Source organism: Marmota monax, unplaced genomic scaffold (genome assembly GCF_021218885.2).
Source record: "Marmota monax isolate L192 unplaced genomic scaffold, Marmota_monax_Labrador192_F-V1.1 WCK01_AAM20220418_F8-fsc00056, whole genome shotgun sequence".
In the NCBI taxonomy this organism is placed as follows: domain Eukaryota; kingdom Metazoa; phylum Chordata; class Mammalia; order Rodentia; family Sciuridae; genus Marmota; species Marmota monax.
Window position 1 is genome coordinate 7,186,796 of NW_026695212.1, and position 27,674 is coordinate 7,214,469.

A 27,674-nucleotide genomic window follows, 5' to 3' on the forward strand; every position below is an offset into this window, starting at 1 on the left:
AAAACCAGGGAGTATTCTTACAACATAGAAAACTTTTCTATTTAGAATTTGTTTAATATTATCTAGGAATCAAGTCATCTCACTTATAAATTTATAAAACTGATTTTTTTTGAGATGTTATCCTTGTGTTTTTGTTAGATATGTTAGCCTTTTTTTTTTTTTTTTTTTAAGGGAAGCAGTAATGCTGTTTTAGGTTAGTATAATTTTTAGAAAATTTGTATTAAAAATTATTTCCAGTTGCTGTTTGATTTATCTAGTTATTATCTCTTAAGAAACATGATTACATATTTATGTTTTGAAGAATGAGAAATGTGCGTTAGACTGATTTTTATGGTGTGATATACAAGATTTGTAAAATATAAATGCAATGCTTTGTGCTCTTTCTTTATGCTCTAATGTAATTAATTTGTTTCTAGATGCTGGCATCACCATCTACATCAGGTCAGCTGTCTCAGTTTGGGGCAAGTTTATACGGGCAACAAAGTAAGAATTTTGTATTTATTCTGGGATACTTTATTTAAAGAGAAAAATAAATAACTACTACATAAAAAACAATGGATGCTGCCCTTTGGGGTTTATTGTAGGGCTTAGCAGGAAAAATTCTTAATTTTCAGAATTTTCTTTATTTTACTATATAGTAAAACCTCATTATTTCAGGCCTCATTCTAAATTGGTTATTACTTATGTATAGCATAGATTGAAATTTATTTTGATATCTTTTGTATCTAGATGTTCCTTTGTAAAGTATTGTTGAAATTTTGGGTAAACAAAAGTAGGTATTCTATTTTTCAATTAGAGGAAGTTAAAAGATTTTTTCTTTTCTTTTCTTTTCTTTTTTTTTTTTTTTTTTTTTTTGGTTTGGTTGGTTTGATAAGATTGTTTCATTTGTGTTTTTCGGCCTGTCATTGTAAACCTATTTCTTAGCAGCAGTGTATGATTTTTTTTGTTTGTTTGTTTTGGTTTAGCAGTGTTTCTTCTTTTGCTTTAGATCTCTCTGGTTATAGAATCTAGATTTTTTGACTCACATTTTTTTCATTATATAAGATTCTTCTTTTTAGAAGTATTTAATACTTTAAAAGCGCTTAGCATAGTGCCTGGCGCATAGTAAGTGCTCAATAAATGCTAGCTATTACTATCACAAAATTTTTATAAAACTCCAAATTATAAAATATCTTCATATTTTTGCAAATCAAGTTTTTAGAATGTTACATAGTAATAAGATTTTATCATCTCTAGTATCAAAGATCTGTTGATTTCTCATTTCTGTTAATAGCATCTCTGTTAATGAAAGGGGGAGGGAGTTAAAAGTGTTATAAATTCTCATCAAAGATCATAGAATAATTGAGTAACTGGAGTAGACATCTAGTGACTACTTTAACCCACTTCAGATAAAAATTAATTGTTTAATTTGGAGCTCTTCTGGTATAATGGGAAGCAACATTTTGATTGGTATCAGAATAGCTCATTATATCACTTTGCCCTTCACATTGATTTTAGTTTAGTAGAAGGATAAAACTTATTTTGTATACAAGGGTTATTTCCATCTATTTTTCTATCTTTTGTGTCTTTCCTCTTTTGCTCTGAAACACAATTTTGCTAGTACAGGAGTAGTAAATAAAATTTATTAATTCTTTATATGTATTTTAGCAGTTTTCCTGTAATTAAACAAAAACATTTACAAAACTTTTTATTACGTAAAAAACATGTGGCTTATTTATCCACAAATGTTTAGCCTAGGTGTTGAGGAAATATTATTAGCAAGTAATGTGTTGTTTTTAGCCTGTGCTTTTACCCTTCTTGTAAGGCTTACACTAGAAATATGTAGCTATTTTAAAACTATATTTTATTTAGAACAACTGCGAAGACCTAATTTTTCTTTTGAAAGTCCAGGGTTTATCATTGCAGAAAGTAGACATAGAATGGAGAAAAATTTATAAGTGAGAAGCTGAGGTGATTTTATAAAGGATAATGGCAGTGATCAGCTGTCTGGATTTTTAAAAATCTAAGTTTTTTTTAATGTATAGATGTGTAATTATAATTGGGCTAAGGTATAGGATAGATTTGGTTTGAAATACAGTAATATCATTGGTATGATGGACATTGACATTCAAATTTAAGTTATCATTGTGTTTCTTGCCTAATAACATACAGAGAATAATTAGTGAACAAATTTATTTTTCTTACAAAATGTGTTTTAAAAGAAACCATATATGATAGGTATTCTCTGTTGGACTGTAATTATATTGAATGGCTATATTCTTATAATATCTGTGAAGCAATTTGAATACATAGTTTACTTTTTTAAACTGACATTTCAGGTATTAACCTACTGAAAAATTGAACCTTAGATTAATAGGAACTGAACTGTTTTGATTCAGGATACAGTTATTTTCCAGGCTACACCTTTAGAAGCTGTAACTAGTGAAAAAATGATAGCATGGGTTGCCAGTTTCTTTTAGGTTCAGAGACTCTAGAGAGCCAAATGGATCATATAACTGGCAGGTAATAGGAACACCCACATCGTCAGACAGGAGAACACAAGCTACCATGTGGGACTTGGAGGTCAGAGTTTTAATAGTTTTAACTAAGTCAGAATGGTAAAATTTGAAGGATGGAGAGATTGGAACGTAAGTGGGATAGATTAGAAATGTAACTCTCAGGGCAACTTATTGTATTTGTACATTGAGATTTGTATAACTCAAAGCTCTTTTTCTCAACTGCCATTGAATTCCATCATTAACTCTATTCATATTGGCAAAGTTCAATAGGGATTTGTGCCATTCAAATATGAGGTCTGCTAGTAATCTGTTGTTCTTGATATTAGAATAATTAAGAGGTGGGAGAAGTGGAAAAGAAAGAACACCCTCTCTAGAACTAAGACTTATAATAAATTTAAAACAAGAAAGTGAGTTCCTTTTGGAATGGGTATACAACTATTGAAGCCTACATTTTGCCAGATTTGAGTAGAAGGATTGTGTAACACATTAGGTACACTGAAAATACTGGTTTGTACAATCTTAGATCCTAGTGGGTATGATTGTATCCAAATGTGTAAGTGACTTAGCATCCAAGGGTTTGTGTACCAGGTGATAACTGTAGAAACCAGTAAACATAGTGTTAAGTTGCATAATGTTCTCTACTTGTCTTCTTTGAGTTTATACATAAGATTTGAGCTCTGCCTTATAGACCCCTGTGCTCTCCAAACTGTCTACTAGATTAGAATGAATAGGGGACAAGGAATTCATTTCTCCTGAATGTTAATTAAGTACATTGAAATTGTAGTGGTTTAGTTGATGTTTTCTTATTTATGAATAGGATTTAGAACAGTGTAGGAATAGAGAAAAAGGAAACTACCATTTATTGAACGCTTCCTTATGTGTGTATTGTCTTATAGTCACCCGAGTTAACTAACTATCTAGATGAATTCATTATCTGCATTTGTATCTGAATCCTGAAAAGGACCCAGACCTTTAATAGTTGTGAGAAGAAATACATCTTTCCTTCTGGAATCTGGACTCTTGGGCTGGGAATGGTGGCATAATTTCATGCTTCCAACAGACATCCTTTTGACCTTTCTTGTTTTTAAGAACTCCTTTGTGAAGGCTCCTTGCTTTATGCAGAACTAGAGCACAAGTGGAGTGGCTCAAAAGTGATGCTGCTAACAATGTAAAATAAATAAAAGACAATTTTTGGTTGCTTTAGGACTTTGTAGGACACTTTAACAGACATTTAATACTTAGTAATTTGTATTGAATGCTCTGGGAAGCCTTGCTTTCAAGTACATGTTATAGTAAGGAGGTATGACATGTATATATAAAATATTTAATAACAGCCTTTCAGGCTAAGACAGTATTTTAAAGTTTGGGGTGAAAAGCACAGTAAGCTACAATGTTAGAGGAAAACTCCAAAACAGGCAGGAATTGAGTTTGACAGATACTTACTGAGTCCTGTTATACATATTATACTGCAAATGGGTATAGAAGAGACCACTCTTTCACACCATCACTGTACAGTGTACTGTACAGCTGTGGTGTTACTGCATTTACTTTTGCATGTCTTTGTTGCCTTCCTGTCCTTTGTACTTTGTACATGACAGGCACTCAGTAAATATTTGTTGAATGCATGATGAGCGATACATGGTTTCCACATATAATCTTAAAAGTATAGGTACATAGATGGTTTCACTATAGAATGGAATAAGAAGTTAGGAGTTTTCTGGATATTTCAAAGGCAGGAGTAATCATCTGTCTTTGACAATGATCAAGAAAGGATTTACATATGAGGTCATGTTTGAAATTGACTTTGAGGAGACTCTAATTGTTTTAGCAGTGGGAACAATATCCGTAGCAGGGGATAGATTTTGGAATGGTCCACTTTGTGAAGGCAAGGGAAACCTAGTAGGCTGTTAAATTGATTTCAACCAAGAAGTACAATCTTCACTTTTCTGTGAGATTCATCTCAAGATCTTTGCTACTTTCCAAATTCAAGAGCATGGCTATAGTGTAAAAAGTTTTGCCACATAAAACATTTATTTTCTGTTGAAAACTGTCATTCCACTACATGATACCATTTTATCTTCACCATAGGAACACTTGTTGACTTTCTTTCCAGAGGTTTGTTTTACCAAAATAAAACCACAGAAACAGAGCTAATATTTATTGGTTATTTAATGTGTATCAAATGCAAATTTAAGTGCTATAGGTTAATTTATTAAATTTTCATAGTTCCTTGACAGGTTAAGGAACCGGCCCAAAGTTATATAGATAATAAGCAGTAGAGCTAGAATTGCATTACTTTTAAAGTAACTCTATGAATATGAGTTGAGAATAGCAAATTCTTTGAAACCTGTAAGCTATATACTGCTTCCTGACTATCAAGATCCTAGAAGGCCATTTGTACATAGTAGAAATTACTAGTGTTAAATCCACAGATGCCAACAGCCTACTGAACCTTCTACTGAAGATAGTGTGATAGGATTTTTTCGTTAATCATGTATTATTGAATAACTACTCTGAGTATGATATTATTCTAAGAACTCACCAGGAATATGGCAAATAACAAAGTTCCTGTTTTCATAGTGCTTACGTTTTAATGGAGACAGATGATAAACATGCAGGCAACTAATTGTGTTACTCTGGTAGTAAATACCATAACAACTAAGTCAGGTTTATGGGGTAAGTGGATAGAAGTAATTTGTTGCATTCAAATACATCTCTGAGAAGGTACTATTTGAATGGAAACCTGAAAGTTGGGGATGGGTAGTCCTTGGAACAATTTAGATGAGAACTTTTCAGATATAGGCAACAGCAAACATGATAATTCTAAGAATATAAAAATGTCCAGGCATGGTGGTGCACACCTGTAATCCCAGCAACTCAGGAGTCTGAGATAGGAGGATTACAAATTCAAAGCCAGCCTCATCAATTTAGCAAGGCCCTAATCAACTTAGCAATATCCTATCTCAAAGTAAAAAATATAAAGGAAAAGTACTGGGAATGTGGCTCAGTGATTAAGACCTCTTGGGTTCAGTCCCTGGTACCAAAACAAAAAGGAATGTAAGACTGAATTTAATGTGTAAAGGAAGAGTGAGAGGGCCAGTGTAATGAATTAAGAGAGAAAAATCAATGAATTAACAGGTTTCAGATCATAGAAAGTCTTATAAATGTTTGGTAAAGAATTTGGATTTTTCTAAGTTTAATGGCAAAGATTTTAATATGCAGTTTCATTCTTAATATCTCTTTTCTGTACAGAAAGTGTGCTTGATGGGGAAGAAACAGGCTGCTACTGTACTACAGTAATCTGGGCAAGAAGGGGTAACTTGGACTAGGGATAGAGGTGTTGAGAATTGGTCAAACTTGAGATATTTTGAGGATCAAGCATAATTTCTGTAGTTTGAGACCTGAATTACTTTGTAAGTGTGTTTAAATTTATAAGGGAAATTTAGATTGAGAGGAAGTGCAGAATATACTTGTAAGATTGCTGTTTCACGGGTAAAGATTCTGTAGAACGGTAAAACCTTTTTTATTATTTAATTAAACAACAATCTTCTGTAGGAACCCTCTTCTGATCTGACCCACTCTATCCCTGAATCTGAGTTAGCAGTCCCTCCTACATGTACTCAAACCCACTAAACAAAATAAACACCTGAGTAATAGCACTTATATATTTATTTTTAAATAGGCCTTTGTATCTCTGCAGAACAAGAGAAGGGAAAGTAATCTTTGTGGGAAAATGATAATGAATGGTAAAGGTATAGGGACAGTATTGAAGAGGAGAATTACGCAAAGGAGAAAGATTATAAATCAAATCTGTAGTATGTAAATAGCAGAACGTTAAGATTAAAGAAAAAAATACTTTGGTTCTGAGAGAATTTTAACTGTGATTGGACTTAATTGTATGGAATAATTGTTTTCAACCATGGCCGAACTTAGAAACACTTGAGGAGTTTTTTAAAATCTTACTGCCCATGAATTATCCAGACTCCAACCAAATCATAATTTTGTAGAGATGGGACCTAGACATGGAAATTCCTGGGTAATGGAAAAATTAGCAAGTGCTATAAAAAGTGGAAAGTGATATTGATTGTAAAAGGGCATTGAAATACAAGTCAAAAAACTGAGCATTCTTTTTATACCTTATTGCTTGGGCAAGTAACTTAATGCCTGGTTTGAGTTCATCATCTGTAATTTGGTTGTTTGTACTCTGAAGTCTATTTTATTACTGAATCCATTCAATTTAATGAAGGAAATTACAAAATTGAAATACTTTTATGGAGAAGATTAATCAGCTAAGTGCAGGAGAGGTTGGAGTTAAGAAGACATTGAGAGAAAGCACCATTTTGGGGTTGGTGGCCTTTTTAAATGTGAGTGTAACACTGAGTTTCTATAGGAAGCTTGATACTTTGAGAATGGAAAAGGGGACACTTTACCCTTTCTTTTTTCAGGATTCCGTCCCCCTCCCCCCAAAAAGATTCAGGAGCATTCATTTAAGTAAAAATCTTGAGGGATTTGGTTGCTATGATTGAATTGTTTTTATTGTAACTTGTATTATTAATATTGTTTATCTCTAGCAAAAGATTGAATTCAGGATGGCACGTCTTGCCATAAGTATAAAAAGATACACTATTAACCAGTTGTTACAACAAAAATAATTCATTAGGTCATATTCTTTAGGGTTTCTGAAAAATGACCAATAAGAAATTTAATTAATTCTTTGCTTAGCACCTGGCCAAATAAGAGGTAGGAATCTACTTGTATATGTTCCCATAGTCCTTTAAGAGAAAAAGATCAATGTAGTATTATAACCATTTAAATGATTTTTTGTTTTTTCTTTTATTCCTTATCATAAATAAAAAATGGAGAGGATAAATACCTTTCCTGTAGGTTGTTAAAAAGAAGGACAAGAGGACTGAGGATGTTGCTCAGTGGTTAAGTACCCCTGGGTTCAATCCCTGGTACCAAAAAAAAAAAAAGAAGGAGGAGGAGGAAAAGAAATGAAGTAGTAGTATGTAGTATGTTTGGTTATGAAGTGCTCCATAAATTTTTATTTTGCTGTCCTCCCACTTACTCATGTATGATCATGGGTGTGTGTGTGTGTTTTCTGTTGTAGTTGTGGGTTTTTTTTTTTGGCAGTATCAATGTTTCTTTTTTTATTTATTTTTTTTTAGTTTTCGGCAGACACAACATCTTTGTATGTAGTGCTGAGGATCCAACCCGGGTCGCACCCATGCCAGGCGAGCGCCCTACCGCTTGAGCCACCTCCCCAGCCCTGTTGTAGTTGTTTTAACCTACAGTCCAATCTCTTTAATTCTTTTTTTTAATCTTTTGTTAGCTCTGTATTCTTGGGCTAATAGTTTGGAAGTGATTTTGTGTTAATTATTCTAGTAAAAGATGAAATTTTCCCCTACTTTCAGCCTATCCACTGCTGATAGTTTGACTCAGGTAACTCAAATTTAATGACTTAGTATATTTTATTGCCTAAATATAAATCATTGTATGTTCATTATTCGGTGCTATTAATACTTTATTGTACAACACAATTTTAAGTTAAGTTTAAAATAACCCCATTACTAAATATTCAGGAATTAATGATCCAGTTTGTAATGATCTTTTTATATCTAGTTCAATAAAACTAAACTAAGACCTTTGAAATTTATCTATTCACTTTTTATGAAGAACATGAATTTTGAGGTCTGAAATGAAACAATAATATTTATTTTCTTTATTTCATAGTCTTCCTTCCCTCTTAGCACTATGAATTAATTCAAGCATGCCAATTCTTAATTAAATTGTGTATTTTCCTTTTTCAGAAGTATCTTTGCTAATATTGATAATCTCTAAAATATTTCTGAAATTATAAATTTTTATTATACAGCATTGAATGTGTGTAAACAGAGTTAAAGAGGATGAATCTCCATGAGTCATTTGTAGGGTTTCTTGTATGTTAAAAAGGGTCCAAACATTTACTAGATTTTTGGAAAGTGTTTTAATGATGAGTGGGTAGAAAAAGTGAAAGGGGAAAGGAAAACTTGAAAAAATGGGCAGGTATTAAAATGAGAAAGCAAATGAAGGGAAGATATCAAGAGATGGAAATTTGGAACAAGTTTTGAGGTAGAATAAGTAGATCAGTGTTAAATTAGAGTTGTCTTCAGCACTCAATAGTGTTGCCATTTAAAGAACACTGGGTGTTAAGAGATCTAATTTCTTGTCCTGGTTCTTTGTGTCACCTTGGAGAGGTCAGTTAACTTATCTGAGCCTCAGATTCCGAATCTGTAATATGTCAACATTGTACTAGGGTCATTTCTGGATGTAAAATGGTGTATTTTTTTTAGAGAACATTAACTATGGGAAACATCCTCCTATAGGAAATTTGCAGCTATGGCTGACTACAGGACAGCCTGTTTGGGGAATAGGGATTTCAGGTCCCTTAGGTAGGAGCCTTTTCTTTCTATTTCACTGCTATATCACCTGAAGCTAATGCAGTAGGCACTCAGAAATGAATGTTTGAATGAGTGATGGGAAAATGTGATTTTGGTTATCTGTTATGGGAGCACCTAGGGGGCCTGGAGGAAAACTGATATGCTTGAGGAGAGAGGGAAATGACCAATTTCTTTTGAAGAGAAAATCTTAAGTTAGCTGATTTTTTAATCTCTTGTACTTCCTTATTTTATCCCATATTCAGAGAAAGTGGCTATAGCTAATGGGATCCTCATGTTCACAAAATTTAAGAGTAAACAAAATAAATGCAGTGACCAAGTCAGTTCCCTTTATGTGACTGGGAAAGTGACACATTGTCATGCCAATAAATTTTATAAAGATGTTTGAAAGAAAATATTCATGGTATATACAGAACTGTATTTATTTGGAGGTCATAGTTTTTAAAATCTTCAGGTCTTTGAAAGTTTTAGATCCAAATTAGACCAGTAAGGTGTGTGTGTGGGTGGGTGGGGGATGTCTAGCACTAACATCACCTACTTACTAATTAGCTCTTCCTCTGTCTTATTACTTTCACTTAACTTCCAACTTACAATACATTTAGTTGATCAATGTGCCATTCCTCAGCAGACTAGAAACAGAAAACATTAAAAATATGGGTAAGGATGATGAAGGAAAGGAAACATTTTCAGGCAGAATGACAACACAAATGACAGCTGTACATCTTTACTTTGAGGAATAAAAGGGTAAAAAATAAACATATACATATAACATTAGCTATCCATGATAATTACTCTGTATCATTAAGAAAATAACTTACAATTTCATGTTATCTGAATAAAAGTCAATAAATGTCAATACATTTTTAAAACAAATTTGTCCAGATTGGTTAATTTTTTAAAAAAAAAATATTTTATATCTCAATGGTAAAACCCTTACTAATCTTAAAAATAACACATATGGAACATAACCATCCCTACATCTGACCCGAGGAGGACTAGATGAACAAAATCATTATACTTCGAAATCTTTTTAAATGTCTTAAATTTTTTGTTGCTATGTCTTTATCAGGTTTTTTTTTTTTAAACAGTTGGCATTTTATGTTGGGTTTGTAACAATTGTAATACTGAGAGATGTATAATAGTAAAGAAATTTCTCAAATACATTTTAAAAGGATCATATAAAAATTAAACCTACTTCTGCAAAGGGGGGGTGGATGTCTTTCTGTGTACATCAGTTGTGAATTTAAACAGAAACACACAAGATTGCAAAATTTCTTAAAGGTATATTTGTCTGTACAAATTTTGCAAATTTGCCTTTAATAAATTTGAAAACTATTCATTCATAATATTGTAGCATTCTGTTGCTTCTAGGCTTTTTGGCTAAGATCAAGCATAGTATAATATTGTAACATAATCATTGACAGACATAGTTTATTGTAAGATAGAAATATGAAAATGATATTCATTCAAAATGAGATTTCAGACTAGAATTTTTTGTTAAAATCACAGTCCATTTGGAGTAAATTGAATATATCCATTTAAAACTTGCATATTACATTAGGTCATTTTAAAATGTTTTAAATTGCCAGCTCCAGAAGATGGATAACAATTTCATTCCTGATGGCAATGAATTTCCTTCTTCTGAATTTTTTTATTAGGTGCACTAGGCCTTCCAATGAGGGGAATGAGCAACAATACCCCTCAGTTAAATCGCAGCTTATCACAAGGCACTCAGTTACCGAGCCACGTCACGCCAACAACAGGGGTACCAACAATGTCACTTCACACGCCTCCATCTCCAAGCAGGTATTTATTGGTGGACCAGAATATTTCTCCAAAAAAAAAAATGTATCTTTGTAGAGCAAGCAAGCTTTTAATTTTTTAACAAGGTGATGATTGAATTTCTGGTTCAGTGCCTTTCACCAAGAAAACAAAAATACCTAGGCGCATTTTATTTCATTGCCGATTGATTAGTGCAAGATGTTTTTATTTTATAGCTAGCATACTAGTTGTCCAGTGGGTGAATATCAAGGGTTAATCTCTTCCTGGGGAGCTTTTTCAAAAGCCATATCTCTCTTCCTCAAAGATGTACAATTTAAAATGACTCCCCAGATAATTCTGATCCTTGCTCTCTCACCACACATTTATTACTTTAGTGTGAGTAAAAGAAAAGGAGGATGTAGATTATGCAGATTATGCATATTAGTATGAAGAGGATAGAATGACAGGAATTTGGAGTAAAATTATTCTAAATATATGTGAAATACATTTAATTTTTATCCTAGTCACACCAGTAGTTCTCTCATTTTAGATGTCACCTATTTAGTTCCACTATAATTTGCCCGTTTTTAAATTGGTTTGTTTACTTTAATTTTTCTTTTTAAAAAACTAGAATGACTAAAATAAAGAATTTAATAAAATGTAGGAATACAGTTTGAAAGTATATTTGAGATTCTAGGATTATACCAATTGATTATTTATAGATAATTTTAATGAGTGATTGTAGAGAGCTTATTTAGTATAATGGACTTCTTTTTCAGGGGTATTTTGCCTATGAATCCTAGGAATATGATGAACCACTCCCAGGTTGGTCAGGGCATTGGAATTCCTAGCAGGACAAATAGCATGAGCAGTTCAGGGTTAGGTAGCCCCAACAGAAGCTCGCCAAGCATAATATGTATGCCAAAGCAGCAGCCTTCTCGACAGCCTTTTACTGTGAACAGGTAAGATGTTTATTGATACTGTGTATAATTGTCTTTTTGGGTATCTTCAGATTTTCCTTTTCATATTCAATGCTTTGTTCTTGAGTCTTGGCTTCTGTCTCATAAGTGTGTTTCATCATATATTTATGAGCAAAGATTCTGTTACATATCACAATTGTAAAACTAAAGATACATTCTTTTGAATTAAGTTTGATTTTAGAAAGCTCATTAAATCTTTTTGTTGTTGTTGTTGTTGCTGCTAGAAAAGGATTGTTCTTGGGTTGCCACCAGGCAAATTTTTATTGATATGTCCTACCTTTATTAATTGAGGTTGGTCACCTGTGTGGTAAGAGTTCCAGATTGGTGAATAGGACTAGAGACATGTTTGACTATTACTGCTTTGCTTTGGTTAAATATATTCTCAGTGAAATTCGTTTTGTACTTTGGAGGCTTATTGACCAAAGACTTGTAAGGTTATGTGAAGAGTATTTAAAAATAGTATTGTGTTTAGGGATTCGAAACAAAAACATAAAGTTGTTGTGTTTTTTCACTCCTTTTTGCATTGTCCATTTGCATATACTGTGCAAATGAGAACTATTTTGTTAGTATTTTCAAGCTGTTTGGGTAATTTATATGAGTTATATCTAAAATATAAGACTTGAAAAACATCATTTAAGCTTGATTGCACACACACTTTTTTTTAAAATGGGGGATTGTGGGAGTGCTGTAGGATCTTGAGCTAAGTATTATCATTATGCCCATTAATTTGCTTTCTTCTTTCTAGTACTTGTAGTATCTGGATTAAAATAGGTTATTAGTACATTTCCTGTTTGTTCTTCATCCCATAAGCTCCAGTTCTTTTATGTAGATTCATAGTATTTCTTTTATAATTTTATTGCTCTTTAATTTTTTAAAAAATTATGTGTCAAGGGTCATCAAAATTCTCATCTGATAGCTTCCTTACCATATAATATTTCTTAGGCTTTATCACATCTTTCTGCATTCTTGTAATATTGTTCATTGAATGTATGAATTTTTGCCTTTCCATATATTTTCATTTTGTTTTTTTAAAAAAATACTGTTATAAGTTGTCAACGTAAAGTGAATCTCTAAGTCCCTGCTTATTTTTATTATTATAAGTTGTATTTATTATAAAATGTTCTCATCTTTGAACACTTACTCCATGTTTGAGGGTACCTATATCATCAGCAGTTCTAACATGTTAAACAAATATTTTCATTGATTTACCTGCTCTTCTTTAGAGTGCTGTTTCTCTAGCTGCATATTTTATCAATAGTTGTTTGGCCGTAGTTTTACAGATTTAGGAGGGAAAAAACTCAGCTTAAAACAAGTTAAGCCTGCTCAACATTGATATACTAACTGTCTTTTGTCAGATCATTATTTGATGTCAAAGGTATATAATTTCATTATAGAATCTGCATTAATAATTCTTGTTGACATTCTTAATTTGCCTTGCCCTGAGTTCAGCTTTGTTCTTTTTTTTTCTTTCTTTCTTTCTTTCTTTTTTTTTTTTTTTTGCTTTTTTTTTTTTTTTTTTTTTGCTTTTTCTTGTCATGCTTAGGCTTGTGCATAACAAGTAGGTGGATAGAGGCATTTGTAATTATTTACAAAATACCAGTCATACATTAATTTGGAATTGGTACTATGGAGAGATATTCTTTCCATTAAATAGATGAAAAGTAAACTATTAGATAAAAATGATGTGTTTTAGAACACTCAATTCAGTTTTTAAAAAGCATCATTTAATTCAGGTCAAGTAAACATTTGTTGAGTGCCTGTTATATCTTAATAAACACTAAAGGGCAGAGGATGCAAGGATGAATATGACATGGACTCTATCCATGAGTTTATATTTTGGTTGGGAGGATATATTATGATAAGTATTAATAAGTTTCACCAGTAAAGGAAGTAAAGTAAAACAAGTTTTCAGGAAGAATAGTCTTAAACCTACCTGCATATTTTTGAGATTAGGAATACTTTTAGTGTCCAGTAAATTGGCTCACGAGGGACATAAAATGGTACCCTTTAGCCTCTGTTTTCTTGAAGTTTCATTCATAAATTGTTTGTTTTTTTTAATTAATCTGTTTAAGATGTTTTAGTTCTCTCTTGTTCATGAAAAGACTTTTAGAGAAGCTTTTAAATAAAAATAAAGATTAAACTCAAAAAGATAAAATCAGTATTGATTTTGAAGCATATTGTTGTTTGTATGAGGAGACCAAAAGTATACACTTTTGTTTTTCTTCATCTCAAAGTTAGTATTCTTACTGTATATCTAAAATTATTTTCTATGTACCCAGTATGTCTGGATTTGGAATGAACAGGAATCAGGCATTTGGAATGAATAACTCCTTATCAAGTAACATTTTTAATGGAACAGGTAAGCTTATTCTGGAGCTAGTACCCTATAAAAAATACAGTAGATTTCTGAAATATAAAGCAATTCAACATACTGGTCTTTAAATATTGTAGAATTTCTTATTGTGTTAAGTGGTAGAATTTAATTTAGTGAGAAATTATTAGGAATAGGCTTTAATAAATGGTAGAGAGATATAGTTAAAGACTTTTTTTTTTTTACTTGGCATGGTAATACCATAGTGATTTGTATTATAACATCAGGATTATTTCCTTGACACAGTGGAAGAGCCTAAACATTAATTTAGTCTATATTTATGCCTCAGAATTCTTTTTACTTCACAAAACTTTTTCTGTCCTCAGCCCTGTCACTAGGAAAACAATAATCTAGACTAGTTTGGGTGGTATGATATTCTGATTATAGAGATACAGAAAACCTTTCCGATTATATGGAGCGCTTACCATTCTTTTCTTAATACTAATTTTGGTGTTTAACCCTTTTGAATTTTTCGCCCAGTTGTATGTACATAATTCAAAAATTTAGTTGCATGAAGAACCAATTCTCATTTTGACAAAAAGTTCCTGTAGTCTGTTGGTTTATTTCTTTTATCAACTGCTTCAGCCAGAAGCAAATAGGGAGCAGCGTTGCTATTTTGCTTTAGGTTTTACTCTCTTCACCCTTGCCTCCAGACCCTTTCCTGAGAAAGGAAATAAAGGATGTTGTTATGATTATTGGAGCAAAATTGGGCTGGATTTCTGGGAGAGAAATACTTGTAAAGGAGGAAGTAGGTGAAAGAACAATTAGTGAAATGGTGTATATATTGGAAGCATGAGAGAAAATTTAATAAGGAAATGTCATTGGTGGCTATGGGCTTTTAATTTTAAAAATTTTAATGTATGCTCAGCAGCATAGGTTGACCATGATTAAATCATTTGAAAAAAATTCCAAATTCAGCATTTGTATGTGGTGGTTTTGTGTTCAAGGTGTTAAAATACTACAAAGTACTATATCTCATTGTTTCTAAAATGTACATATTTTTATATTATAATTATCTGTGAAATCAGGCTGCATGCCACAGTTCAGTCAGGTTTTTCCACAAATGGAACATAAAGTAACAGTGTATCTGACAGTGTCATCTTAGATTCTGAATTATGGTTCTGTACACTGCTATAAAATTTTAGAATTCTTTTTAAAATTCTCTTTTAACTGAGTGTTTTTAATGTGGGAAAATTATTTTCAAGTTTTTCCCTAAAAATACAAATTTGGGAGTTTATTAACTTTTTAGGTTAAAATATATTCTCAAATAATGGCAATTTTGAATTGCATCTTGTAAGTCCTAAAGTCATATTAAAAGTTAACATATATCCAAAGTTTGTAATTATTGTGTAATCAGATAATTTAAGATATTATTTTATAAGTGGAAACAATATGTAATTTTAAAATTTCTTTTGTCTTGTTCACATAATAGTATATTTAGTTGAAAATTTATAAACTAATTTTTAAACGATGGGGGTATGAATCATTTATCTTTACCCTTGTAGTTTTAAATTATCACCTGTGTTAATGGAGTATTTTTTTTTCCTTTAAACAAAATAATCGAAGGTAATAGTTGAGATTCCTTTAATTACAAAATTCAGAGAAAAATGAGAATGAATTTGATAATAGCAAAAATTTGAAAATAGTTATAAAGCAAAAAAATGAAATAAAAATTAAAGCGGTAGCATAGGGTGAATTGGAGGTGTAGAAAATTAGGTTCTTCAAAAATTAAAATAAAGGTTGTAAGAATACTAAAAGTTGAAAAAAATCAAGAGATGATTACTGTAGGCAAAGTAGAAAAGTTGGGTTAAATTTTAATTTTAAAGGAAGCAGACTGGCTTAAATGAGTAAAAATAAATTTCATATATTTAGTATATATTTATTGAGCGCCTACTGTGTAATAGGTAATACAAACTTCTGAGGTCGATCTGTTTCCTAGTTACTCCCCAGACATGGGAATCCTACTTATACCTCTGTCCCCAGAATAAACACACACACACACACACACACACATATTTGTATATGAAACCAGTAGGTTACAGGGAAGAAGTCCTCAGGTGTTCTTCACTGTCCCCCAGTCTCTTTCTAGCCATTTGGAGGTAATTTTATTGTCACATGTGTGTGTAACTGAAGCTCCCAAGCATTCCACATAAAACCTCCACCAAATACAATGAAGATATCATTTACAACAATCTCCCTCTTGTTAGCTAATAAGCTGTAAATTTAGGTTGCCATCTTCCAGCGGGGGGAATAATATACAGTCTCACTCCATATTCTCTTAGGTTTCCAGGATTTGGGGTTTTAATACACTGGTTGCATATTGTTTTCCTCAGTTGTTCATGAAATCATTCCACAAGTATCTTTTGAGCACCTCCATATAACCTAATACATTATTTAGGAACAAGGCACTATTGTCTCAATTTATATTGTGATTGGGTTTTACGATCTTGGTTTAAATGTTTGTGGAACCAATAAATATTATTCTTTCTTATTATTTAGATGGAAGTGAAAATGTGACAGGATTGGACCTTTCAGATTTTCCAGCATTAGCAGACCGAAACAGAAGGGAAGGAAGTGGTAACCCAACTCCATTAATAAACCCCTTGGCTGGAAGAGCTCCATATGGTAATTAAGCTTTTTTATGATGGCCAATGCAAACTTTCTTTTGCATGTACACATATGTACGTATGCATGTGTGTGTGTTGGAAAACACAAATATATATATATTTGTGTTTTCCAATCAGGTTAGTATAATTTCGTCAGAATTCACACAGAAGAATTTCTGTGTCTTTCAGAATATGTAAACTGTAAAACTGTACAGAAACCCAAAAGGAAGTCCTTATTGTTATTCAAAAGTTATTTTCTGCTGATATCTCTGCATTCACCTAAGTGGCTATGTGGTCTGCCTTTTAAAACTTGCCTTAATTGATCCCACATTTTTTCAAAAGCATGTATTCCTAGTTATTAAAAATGAATGTCTATACATTAAAGATGTTTCTTTAAACCAAGGTTTCTTGACATTCACACTACTGACATTGGACTCAATAATGCTTTGTAGACAGGGGATTTGGACGTGCTATCCTGTTTGTATAGAATGTTTAGCAGCATTCCTGCCTTAAGCCCACAAGCTGCCAGCACAATCATTGTTGTTTCCAGACATTGGCAAATGTCCCCTGGGAGAAAAAATAACCCCTACTGAGAACCACTGTTCAGGGAATATATAATAGTTTATGTAGACTCTTGATCATCATTAATACCCTTCATCATCCTTTTTCACTGTGCTAATAGATAAAGGATTTGGCTAATAAAAGTTAAATAAAAATAAAGGGAGGGAAGGATGCAACAACAGTATAGCAGTTTTGACGTGAAAATTCTGTGATGGCGGTATACCCAAATTCTGCCACATAGTTGGTTCCTTTTGGGAAGACTCCTAATAGAGACAAAGAGCAAAACAATGCATTTAGAAAAGGGATCAGTTCATCAGTTATTCTAAAGTAGAACTAATAATATTTTTCCCATTATCAACCAAGAACAATTTCTGTGTCTTTCAGAATATGTAAAAAAGGCAAAGTTTTATTGTTCATATTCTAAAGTTTCTAAATTAATCTTCCAAAAATTGATCTGTCTGGGAAGTTGAGTACCTAGCTGCTTAGTTCTCAGTTGAGACTCTAATGTTTTTAACCTTTCCTCATAGGTCCATTTTTTCATCCCTTTAATCATTCCCGTTGCTCTTCTTGGACCATCTCTAGTTTCTCCATATCGTTCTTGAATTGTGGAGCCCCAAACTGCATATTGTTCTCCAATAAGGGCCCGACTAATGCCAAGTATAGTGGGAGGATTATTTCCCAGATCTTGCATGTTTTACATCTATAACATGGAATCCAAGAAAATCTGAAATAATATGGAGTTGTTTTATAATTGATTGCAATTTGCTCACTCTGTAAGTTACTTTCAAGTAGAATACTTCCATGTTCTTTTAAAATTTATTTTGTTCATTTTTTATTTGAAAGTTAACTAGTATTTATAATATTTAGCCAAATATTTAAAGCACGTTTTTAAACAAAAAATTTTAATAATCCTTACCAATATCATATCAAATCATATTTTTAAGAACCTATGTATGGCATTAGATTAGAATTACGGGATTACCCACTAATTTCCCTTGCATTACTTTGTGTGTTGAATTCTTAATCAGTACACCAAAATTTAGTTCTTCATTGCTGTCCTGATTACTAGTTTTTTGAAGTATGCTTTCATAACATTAAAAAAATCTTGTGGTATATTATGATGAGGAAAGTTAACTTTTTATAGCATGTAGCAAAATATCATGAATATCAATTGCAATTCTCTGGATTATTTTTATTACATAGTTGGAATGGTAACAAAACCAGCAAATGAGCAATCCCAGGACTTCTCAATACACAATGAAGATTTTCCAGCATTACCTGGTTCCAGCTATAAAGATCCAACATCAAGTAATGATGACAGTAAATCTGTAAGTAACTGAGAATTGTATATGTGAGTGATATAGTTTTCTTCCCTTCAGATTTATATTAACAGTTACTTACTAAATACTTTTATGAAACTGTTTATCTTGAATATCTGTAATAACCTAACTTCTGAAGAATGCAGTAAAGCTTTATAACTTAGAAGATAGCCTATTTTTTTCCTATTTCATATAGGTATGCAAATTTCTGTTGAACTTCTCAGAGTTAATTTAGACTTTTATTGTAGTCCCTGTCAGCTGGATCCCATGAAGTTTGATAATATAGCCTTCTAAGGAGCTGTGTTTTTCTTGAGTAAGTTTTCTCCTTGAAGAATCTTTATACACATTTTTATACCTGTGTTGATTCAGCCAACTCAGCTTCTTTCTGCCTTAACAAATGTATTTATTTGTTCCACATTTCACTGAAAATAGCCTTTTGTATGTGTGACGGGAATTTGTATATTATTAAAATCAATAATAAAAAAGATGATTGGGTAAGAATTCTAATAAGTTTAACTTTTTTAAAGTCCGTGTTTCTAGCTAGTCTTAGAGGTTGCTTTGGTGATATTTTAGGTAATGTACTATTTAGTTCTTCTAAGTGAAAATATCGAAGAGTGTAACTAATAGTGTATCTCAAAGCAGAAGCCCGAGAGGGGTTTTTCTCATTGATTTAAGATCCAACATAGTTAAGAATATTTTCCCTGGATTTCTTGTCCATTAGATCTTTAAATGTGGATGATATGGGATTTGTTCATATACCATGGGACAATTATGGAAACAGAATTTTCATGTAGAACTTGAAAAGCAGGTAAAAATGTACTACCAATTTAAATATGGTAAAGAATGAATAGTAAGGGATTAATATACTGACGTGAATGTATGTACTTAAAGCATTTTAATGTCACATTTAATTTTTTTCATGCTAGAATTTGAATACATCTGGCAAGCCAACTTCAAGTACAGATGGACCCAAATTCCCTGGAGATAAAAGTTCAACAACACAAAATAATAATCAGCAGAAAAAAGGGATCCAGGTGTTACCTGATGGTGGGACTCTATAAATATGTCAAAGATATTATAAAATGCATTTTCTTTACTTTTTCCTCACAAATAAAAATGACTTTTTTTATCCAGGTCGGGTTACTAACATTCCTCAAGGAATGGTGACGGACCAATTTGGAATGATTGGCCTGTTAACATTTATCAGGGCAGCAGAGACAGACCCAGGAATGGTACATCTTGCTTTAGGAAGTGACTTAACAACATTAGGCCTCAATCTGAACTCTCCTGAGTAAGTTTGTTTCTTTTTTCACATTTGCGTATAATATTTCTACTATTTAATCTTAAACTTGTAGCTTTTTATCGTATCACCAATTATATCTTTTGCTGACATTCATTGTTACTGTTACCTGCTTACTTTTTGGGTTATTTGTGTCATATTAGTACCTGATTCATCGTCATCTGTATTATTATTCCTCTTATAATTGGGTCCACTATTATAGATGTATATGTGATCCTTTAAAAAAAATCCTGAAATCTTGGTTCCTTGAACGTCTTTTTTCCAAAAACTTTGTTTTCTCATACTTCAGCCACACCTTACGTTATCCTTTTGATTTGTCATTGCTAATAATTACAGTCTTTGCATCATTTTAAGTGATGCTGTTATGCTTTGACCATTACTTCTGTTTTCTATCTGTCTCCCTCTAGTATTATAACTCTTATAATCATTTGGGACCTTTTTTTTTTTTTAATGTATTTTTTTGGTTGTTGATGGACCTTTATTTTGTTTATTTGTTTATATGCGATGTTGAGAATCAAACCCAGTGTGTCACACTTGCCAGGCAAGCACTCTACCACTAAGCAACAACCCCAGCCTACTCCTTTGGGACCTTTAATCCATTGATTCTTATACATTTTCACCGTTCCTTGGTATACCTGTCCGTCTTTCCCTTTTGTGAACTCATTTCCTTCTCATTGATTAAATGCTGTGGTCAGTCATAATTGTTCATTTACATATACCCTTGACTTCTTTGCCCCTCTTTCACTTTCTAACACTTGCATGTAACTACAGCCTGGTCGTTTTTCTGCCTGTTCTATTCCTGAGTGTGCTGCTGAACTCAGAGTAAAGTCATACAACTTTACTGCCTTTCATTATGGCCAAACCTCAAAAGCAGATCCTTAATTTTGCCAGATCTACTTATACCTGAGATGCCTAGTCTATTCTTTTTTCTTTTCTAAACAACTATGTTACATTTCTGCAAACCCCTAATACCTTCTCTCCCTGTCCTTACTCTCAGATGATGACCTTGCTTTTTATGTGTACTTTTCTAAGAAGGAGGGTGGATCAATCAAAAAAGAACATGGGGCCAGGCGCAGTGGCCCATGCCTGTAATCCGTGGCTCAGGAGGCGGAGGCAGGAGTTTTGTGAGTTCAAAGCCAGCCTCAGCAAAAGCAAGGCACTAAGTAACTCAGTGAGATTCTCTCTCTCAAAAAATACAAAGTAGGACTGGGGATGTGGCTCAGTAGTTGAGTGCCCCTGAGTTCAATCCCTGGTACCAAAAAAAAAAAAAAAGAGAACATGGGCACTTTCTACTGCCATCTGCAACTACTTTATTCTTATCTTTTACTGTTTTACTTTCTACTCTAACACTCTCTTGAAAATTCAAGGATATGACAGTTTTCACACTTAATTATTTCCATTAGCATTCAAATATACTACTACTTCTCCCGTTTTAAAAAAGAAATCTTGTCTTGGTCCAGCCTCCTTCTTTGTTGAGTTTATGTCCTATTTCTTTATTCTCTTCAAAGCAAAACTGTTCAGAATAATCGCCTGTTTCTCCAATTTGTCCATCAGGATTTTGTCCCCACCATTTCACTAAAACTGTACTTATGAAGGTCACCAAATAGCCTCCAATATTAGTAAATTCAGTGGTTTCTTCTAGAATTTCTTTCTCCTTGAATTGGAAGACACAATTCTTATCTGATTTCACTGGTTGGTTCTTTTTATTTTATTTTATTTTTTGCTGATACCTCCTTCTCTTTTGACCTTTTTGTGTTCTTCTTTTATCTATTTACTCTCTTAGAGACCAGTTTCATGGTTTTAAATACCATATATATTGAGGAACCCTCTCCAGCTTCTCTCCTGGACTTGAGATTTCCAGATTCAATTAAATATTATTGAGATGATCTTGCTCAGATTTAGTGCATCTGTAGCCTTCCTAATCTTGGTTTATACTTCCAGAAGCTTAATATCATCTTTAACTTCCCTTTTTCTTTTGTACCCTATATCTAGTCTTTTTCCAAAATATATACATAATTTGTGATCAGATTATGTATATATTTAAACTGCTACTAGTCTGATTTGAATCAACATCCATCCTCTATTGTCTGGCTGTTCTGTTAACCAATTATCAGGTATTCCCAATTCTTTAGTTTCTAAATATTGTAGTAGCCAGGACAATCCTTTTTAAATAAGTTATTCCTTTACTCAGTACCCATTAAGGATTTGTGGTTTCATTATAATTAACCCCTCCCCCCCCCAATTTTTATAGCCCTACAACATCTTGCCTAGTCATTTCGTCTCCCCAAACCCTACCTCAAAAGCTTTTTCGTTTGTTCACTGTGTTCCATCTTCACTGGCATTCTTGCTATACCTAAGATTTCAATCATGTTCCTGCCTTAGTTGATCTAAGAAGAGTCTAACTAGAACAGTTTCTACCTGGTAGTTAATATGATTATCTCCTTCAGTCTTTGTCCAGATCTGACCTTCTCAGTGGTACCTAAACTGACCACCCTATTTAATTATGCAATCATTTCTCTTCCCCTAACATGGGTTATTTATATATTATCCTAAATTTTTTTACATCTCTAATCTTTCACACTTAATCAGAAAGTAAATTTTATATAGTCAGCAATCTTTGTTTTGTTTACTTATATATCCCAAGCACCTAAAGCAGTGCCAGACATATAATGGGTACTCAGTAAATATTTGGTGAATTTGAAATTTGCTCTTACTATTGTGGGAGGTTCATATAAATGGGAAAGTAATTTAACTTGAAGGCATAATATTGATGAATTTAAAGCATTCTTAGTTGAAGTCACTTAAAAATAGGAAATTTGAATCATACTTTTTTAAAATATTGTGATAACTTGTTTATATTATTACAGGAATACTGAAAGAAGCAATCCCACTGTATTTTTCATATGTATAGATATGTATTTCAGTTTTCTGCTGTGTAAGTCATAGTAAACCCAAGAAATTAGAAGTAAAGATGGTCATTTTATATTTGAGGTCTGTTTTTCCTAGTTTTTGTGAAATTAGATTAGAAATTTGTTTTTCTACTTTGGATTTCAAAGTGGTTTTTTTTTCACCCCTTATTCAGAAATCTCTACCCCAAATTTGCATCACCCTGGGCATCTTCACCTTGTCGACCTCAAGACATAGGTAGGAGAAGCTGTTTATGTTGAGAACTTTTTGAAAGATATTTATAACTGAGAATCAGTTAATAAGGCTTTTTTCATTCTATTATCCAGACTTCCATGTTCCATCTGAGTACTTAACGAACATTCACATTAGGGATAAGGTGAGTGTAGTTTATTATTCTACTCAGTCAGCATGAATTTTATCTATTTTTCAGGTGCCGATTTTCAGTTTAGACAGCATAATATTTTTAAAATAATTAACAGTGGTCTTGGGGATATGCTTTTGTATCTTCATTCAACTTATATGACAGTTTTATTTCTATTTTTGTTTATGATCTTAATATTTTGATAAAGTCCTAGATTGTAGTTTAAAAGTAAAACAATGTTAGGACTGGTAAAATATTTATCACAGTTATTAAAAGGATGTAACCATAACCACATTCAGTGGGAATAAACTTGTGGAAAATTTGATAAATTTTCTTCTGATATTTTTATTTTATGCCTTATCCATGAGAAAGAGTTTTTCTTAAAAATAGTACATAGGTGCAGTTTTTTAATGGAACAACTGTACATCTTTTAAAATTATTTATGACCTTGGCTTTTTTTTCTTTTACTTTGTTTTAATTACCTACAGTTCTAATTATAAAGTAATTATTAACAGATTACAGTTTTTATCTGTTTCTTTCACTGTAAGAAAGAAAATGGTAGAGTTCATTTCCATTAGAAAAAAATTCAAATGAAAAAAAATGAAATCTAAATTTTTGAAATTGTGAAAAGATGACTTAATGGAAGTGTGTGTGTGTGTGTGTGTGTGTGTGTGTGTGTGAGAGAGAGAGAGAGAGAAAGAGAGAGAGTGTGTGTGTGTGTGTCTGTATTTCAATGACAGCATTCTGATTATGTACCACACAGTTGTATGGTCAAATGGATATTGATGTTGTGGACAGGCAGATAAAGAGAGAAATATATCCCAAAATGTCTTTTAAGTGTCTGAATACGTGGAAAACAAGAATTATGATAACAGGGAGTGCTGGTATTTTTCATTTGTGGATTTTGTGATATTCTGTCATCTCTACTATAGAACTCTTTTGCTCCAGTTTACATATTGGTTGCAGAACATTTCCTTAGACCAGTTTGAGAAATGCTGAAAATCGGTTGCATTTGGTAACCGCCACCTGAACAGGGGTCACATGAATGGGGAGAAAAATAACATTCAAGAATGTGTGACAGCCAAGTAAACACTTAGGTGTAAAACATCAGATAAACAGACACATTTTTTGTTATTGTTGTTTTGGGGTGCCTTTAAGGTTTATTTTAATTTGAAAATTTGAGACTGTTGAACTCACTTATAGTTTGGTGACTGGTTATTTTCTACCTTGTGAAGAGAAATATAGTCACTTAAATCATAATTCTGTATTCCCATCTGAAAACAGAACCAAGTGATTTGTGAATCACTGTCAGGTATAGATTCAGTCTACACTTATTATAAGCCTTCTGTATACATGATTCTTTCATAAACCCTCACTCATTTAAATTCATTTACTTTTTAGTAACTTTCGTAGGTGTCTTTTTCCACATTTTGCAACCGAAGCTCATAGATGTTAAATAACTTGAATGTGGTCATAGAATTAGGACTTGTATTTAAGTTCTAGATCTTTGAGCACAATATTCTTGTGTTATTGCCACATTGGATATTAATAAATCCATGTAGTGAGATGATAATATTTGGTTTCACTTGGAAATTTTTATTTAGCTTTTTCCCATTGATATTATCAAATAGAAGTAACAGACATAATTGTTGTCATTTGAGTAAACCAGTTACCTGCTATGAAATAAGTTTCTGTGTATCTTAAGATCTTTGTTCTTTTTCTTTTTTTTTAACGTCAGTGATAGCAATTATATGTTAAGATTTTAGATTTATTTAACATTTCAGAATAATTTTTCTTTTCTAGCTGGCTGCAATAAAACTTGGTCGATATGGAGAAGACCTTCTCTTCTATCTCTATTACATGAATGGAGGAGACGTATTACAACTTTTAGCTGCAGTAGAGCTGTATGTTGAAAGTTTTTTAATCACTTTTTTATTATAGTGAATCTTGACTATTCCGAAAACTTTTTAAAATGATAATGCCATAGTTGAGTAAAAATCTTTATCAATAAGTTTATTTTTACATTTAATAAAATACCTTTAGATTGAAATTATATAATTACAGTGGCTTCATAATCGTATACATAAAAAGAATTTCACAATTAAATAATGCCAAATTTATAAGAAAACAATCAACTTGACTCAGATTTGGTGAATCATTTTGTTAAATGTATGAATTATAAGGTATGCCTGTGGTTCTTTTTAGTCCTTATGGAACCACATATATTAATTAGAAACCAAATTTCATCAACCAATAAACATTTGTTGATTATTATATAGGCAAGGCACTGTGCCTATTTGTTGTGCATTTTGAAGTGCTATAAAATAAGGTCCATATTATCCTAGTATTATCATAAGGACCACATTATTATAGTTTTTCTAATTATGTTTTTATAAATGGCCTTGAATCCAATACTTCAAAATGTATTTAAAATGACTGTGTTGATAATGAATTGTATAAGTTTTTATTTCAATTGAGAGAAATTTCCCATTTTCCCTCATTTTTATAAAATAGGAATTATCATTTGTTCCTTTAATTTGTTCATAAGTAAATTGACTCATCCATCTATAATTAGCCATTGTTGTCTTTATGTCTAAAAACTACCTCATTGTGTTGGAAGGAAAGTGTTTATTTACATGAAGTCTTTAATGTCCCTTTTGGGGGACATTAACTAATTCTGAATATTCCACAATTTTTAAGTTGTATAAATCCTCACTAGTTTTTGCATGAACTCTAATAAGATTTTGAGAATTTTGGATTGATAATATTTGAGTTAAAAAAATAAAGTAATACAATCATTAAATTTTTCAAAATGGATATTGTTTTCAACATAGTTATAAAATTACATCAATTTAAAAGTTTAATTCAATAATAAACATCTCAATATCTGTTGAGTGTTCAGAAGAGCAAGTCAGGAATGAAGTTTCTAGAACATGTTGAATCTTTATTTGGTCTGCCCAAGTTTTTATTACTCATTGGACTTTTGACATCTCATTTGTTTGCATAAAAAATTAACTTTCGTTAAATAAAGGTATGGGATTTAGTAATAAATTTGCTTTCTGGATAAATTTAAAAATTATTTTTCTATATTCCATTAGTGTTGTATTTAGTAACAGTAAAGACTCAGAAGCCTTGTAAGAAGAATCCATATTTATGTATATTTTTGTGTGTAATTTTTTCTGAGAAAGGTTTTTCAAAATATAGGAAATGTTTGATGTGAGCCACAGGAAATAATTACCCTTTTCTTTTAAAATTTGAAGTTTTAATCGTGATTGGAGATACCACAAAGAAGAACGAGTATGGATTACCAGAGCACCAGGCATGGAACCAACAATGAAAACCAATACATACGAGAGGGGAACATATTACTTCTTTGACTGTCTTAACTGGAGGAAAGTAGCTAAGGTATATTTTTTTCAACGTGCAACTGTGTAAATCTAGACTTTAAAAAAGAAGTGTGCTTTTTATTCTGTTTATGTGTACCAATATGTCCATTCCAATAATGTGCCAGATCTACCCACATCATTTTTTTCTCTACGTGCTTGACTTGATTTTACCTCTAGGACAATGTAAAAAGAGTTAATTTCACTATAATAGGTAAACTTGGGAAGAGATTTGTAAATTTGCACAAGACTTTATAACATTTGAAATTTTTTTTTGTCTAATGAATTGTAAAATAAAGATACCCTTTTACAGGACAAGTCATGTATTTTCATGTTATTGTTACTGTAAGCAAGGATGAGATTTCCCTAAAAGGAGTACATAAAAGGCTTTTTATACTTGCACTCATTATGGGAAAGATACATGAATGTTTATTTGCAAATCATTTAAAGGAAGAAAATTGCAAGGATTAACCATTACTACTTCGGTGACAACTATGCTAAATATGAGGGGGAAATGGGCTGTGCGGAAAAGTTGATTGTTTTATTTTGGTTTTGCAACTTTTGCCTCACGAAAATGCCCTTATAACTGTCCCATGTGCAAAATTTCCATCAGTGTAAACATATATTTCACATGTGTCCACTACCTTGTGTGTACTTAAGTCTACTCAGTTAAGAATATAGCCTGTATTATCCAATTTCACCAGTTATTTTCCTGAATTGGTTTTCTATTAATGATTCTTAGGATTGTAAACTCAGTAGTTAAATTTACTTAAAACCAATAAAATTTAAACAAACAATGCTCACAATCAGTTCTTTGGATAATGTTTTAGCTATTAGTTTTGAGTTGGTTTGTGGTTTTGAATCAGCTTTAGTAAACTGATAACTTACATTTTAAGAAAACAGTTTAAAATGCTTAACAGATATCTGTATAACAAAAAAGTTTGATATCTCAAGATTTCATGTAGAACTTGGATCAAAAAAAGAAGTGACCCCAACACAAAACACCAAAATAAAAAACATACAGCAGGCTAAACCTTATTTTTATTGTTCTTTTCAGATTTCTTTACTTCTCAAATCAAGTCCATATACTAAATGAGTTAAATATTAAAGTTAATATGAATATCTTGGTTTCCAAAAGAATGTATGATTTAACATTTTGGATGGAAATAATTGTGCAAATTAAAAAATAA

At 32.0% G+C, this 27,674-nt stretch overlaps 1 protein-coding gene across 4 annotated transcripts in view; it reads left to right on the forward strand.

Moving 5' to 3' along the window:
• Positions 1–27,674, forward strand: part of Cnot2 (CCR4-NOT transcription complex subunit 2) — a 100,617-nt gene that overhangs the window by 67,723 nt on the left and 5,220 nt on the right. For all 4 annotated transcript variants that reach the window (XM_046430611.2, XM_046430610.2, XM_046430612.2 and 1 more), the window contains 12 exons: positions 417–483; positions 10,594–10,741; positions 11,476–11,658; positions 13,956–14,035; positions 16,547–16,672; positions 18,418–18,542; positions 19,460–19,580; positions 19,668–19,824; positions 22,916–22,977; positions 23,067–23,116; positions 24,905–25,005; positions 26,362–26,506. In XM_046430611.2, the coding sequence (XP_046286567.1) occupies positions 417–483; positions 10,594–10,741; positions 11,476–11,658; positions 13,956–14,035; positions 16,547–16,672; positions 18,418–18,542; positions 19,460–19,580; positions 19,668–19,824; positions 22,916–22,977; positions 23,067–23,116; positions 24,905–25,005; positions 26,362–26,506 (1,365 nt within the window). The remainder of the gene's footprint in view (positions 1–416; positions 484–10,593; positions 10,742–11,475; positions 11,659–13,955; positions 14,036–16,546; positions 16,673–18,417; positions 18,543–19,459; positions 19,581–19,667; positions 19,825–22,915; positions 22,978–23,066; positions 23,117–24,904; positions 25,006–26,361; positions 26,507–27,674) is intronic.